Source organism: Crocodylus porosus, unplaced genomic scaffold (assembly GCF_001723895.1).
Source record: "Crocodylus porosus isolate Cpor-Errol unplaced genomic scaffold, CroPor_comp1, whole genome shotgun sequence".
NCBI lineage: Eukaryota > Metazoa > Chordata > Crocodylia > Crocodylidae > Crocodylus > Crocodylus porosus.
The window spans coordinates 12065464-12066953 of NW_017728926.1; the positions used below are offsets into that span (position 1 = coordinate 12065464).

Consider the following 1490-nt stretch of genomic DNA (forward strand, 5'->3'; position numbering starts at 1 on the left):
GCCTGCCGGCGCGGGGCGGGGCTGCGGCCGCCGGGCCCCACCCCCTCGCCATAGCCACGCCCCTCCGGCTGCCCCTCCGCGTCAGCGCGGCGCACAGGCTCCGCCCCTAGGCATAGCCACGCCCCTCTAGCCCCTTCCGCGCGGCGAGAAAGCCCCGCCACGCCCGAATAGCCACGCCCCTCAGCCTGCCTCCTACTCTTCAGCACCCGCCCCTCGGTATACCCACGCCTCTCTAACGGCTACAGCGCGGCGAAGAAGCCCCGCCCCTTCGGTATAGCCACGCCCCTCCGCCTGCCCCCTCTTCTTCAGAGCCCGCCTCTCGGCATAGCCACGCCCCTTCAGCCGCTTCGGCTCTGCGACGAAGCCCCGCCCACTAAGAGCAGCGACCCGCCCCCCGCACTGCTGTCTCCTGCGAGAGGCCCCGCCCCCCGGGTGACCGTTAACTGCTGCCGTGAGGAGGGAGGCGTGCCCTCCTCAGCGCCCTGACCCTTCCCCTCAGGTTTTAGGGCGTCGCTGTGCCCCACGCAGAGAAACACTCCAAGTGTGCCGCCCCTCTCAGCCTTTAAGGGTGTTCAAAGGAGTGACGGTCATTAACGCCTGGCCTCAGGGGAACGGTGCGCCCCCCTCAGCACCCTGATGGCGACTGGCCCCCAGCAGTCTCCCCCAGGGCAGTAGCAGGGTGAAGGGTGTTCGAAGTCACCTCACGAAACCTGGAGGTGCCTGCAGGAGATGCTGTCATCCAGTCATGGTGCTGTGTTGCCCGCATGGCGGTTCTCGTCCATCATGTGAAGGCAGAACCAGCCCCACTCCCTGAAGAGAGTTCAGTATGGTGAGGTTCAGGGGTGTGAAAAGATGCTCAAAGCTGCCTTAGCCTGTAGGATTCACCAGAAAAGGGCCCTGCTAGCACCTCCCTGGCTAATATAGACAGGGCTTTATGGACTAGACTTAACCGGGGGTGCCTTTCAGGGGTGCCACGTTAGCAGCACAACCACCGTTCACCAGATAAACCCAGGGGTTTCAAATGGGAATCCATCCGGTTAAAAAGGATGAGGTCTTTGCAACAGAAAAAATGGCTTTTCCTACATCCAAAAACGAGTAAAAACACCAAGTCTAAAAAAGTTGGAGACCCACAGGCCTAGACTTTGGCTCTGCCTAGCACAGCTATAATCTGCGGGGCCTGTTCTTCCAGCTGCAAAAAGTGGCCTTGCTTATGAAGTAAACATTTCCCCTATTCTTTGCTGTCAGCGGTGCCAGCTTGCAACATTACATTAGTAATTGTCACCTGTGCAGTTCCCTTGTGCCTGGGCTTATGCTAGAGCAATGCTTAGCAGGACTTGTGTCGAGGGGCTTTGCCGCTTGTTTTTTCCACCTGGCATTTCAGTGTTACAGATCCGGCATGGGTAGAGCACTTGGAAGGACGGCATGCTAGCATGCAACAATACTACATCCTGCTTTTTCTTTATGGTATAATTCACTGTCTTGTGCAAGTT

General features: G+C 58.8%; 1 protein-coding gene across 1 annotated transcript in view; it reads right to left on the bottom strand.

The window, feature by feature from the left end:
• Positions 1-766, bottom strand: part of IFFO2 (intermediate filament family orphan 2) — a 58067-nt gene extending 57301 nt beyond the window's left edge. The window contains exon 1 of the mRNA XM_019541726.1: positions 701-766. Within this exon, the coding sequence (XP_019397271.1) occupies positions 701-766 (66 nt within the window). The remainder of the gene's footprint in view (positions 1-700) is intronic.
• Between the last annotated feature and the right edge of the window lie 724 nt (positions 767-1490).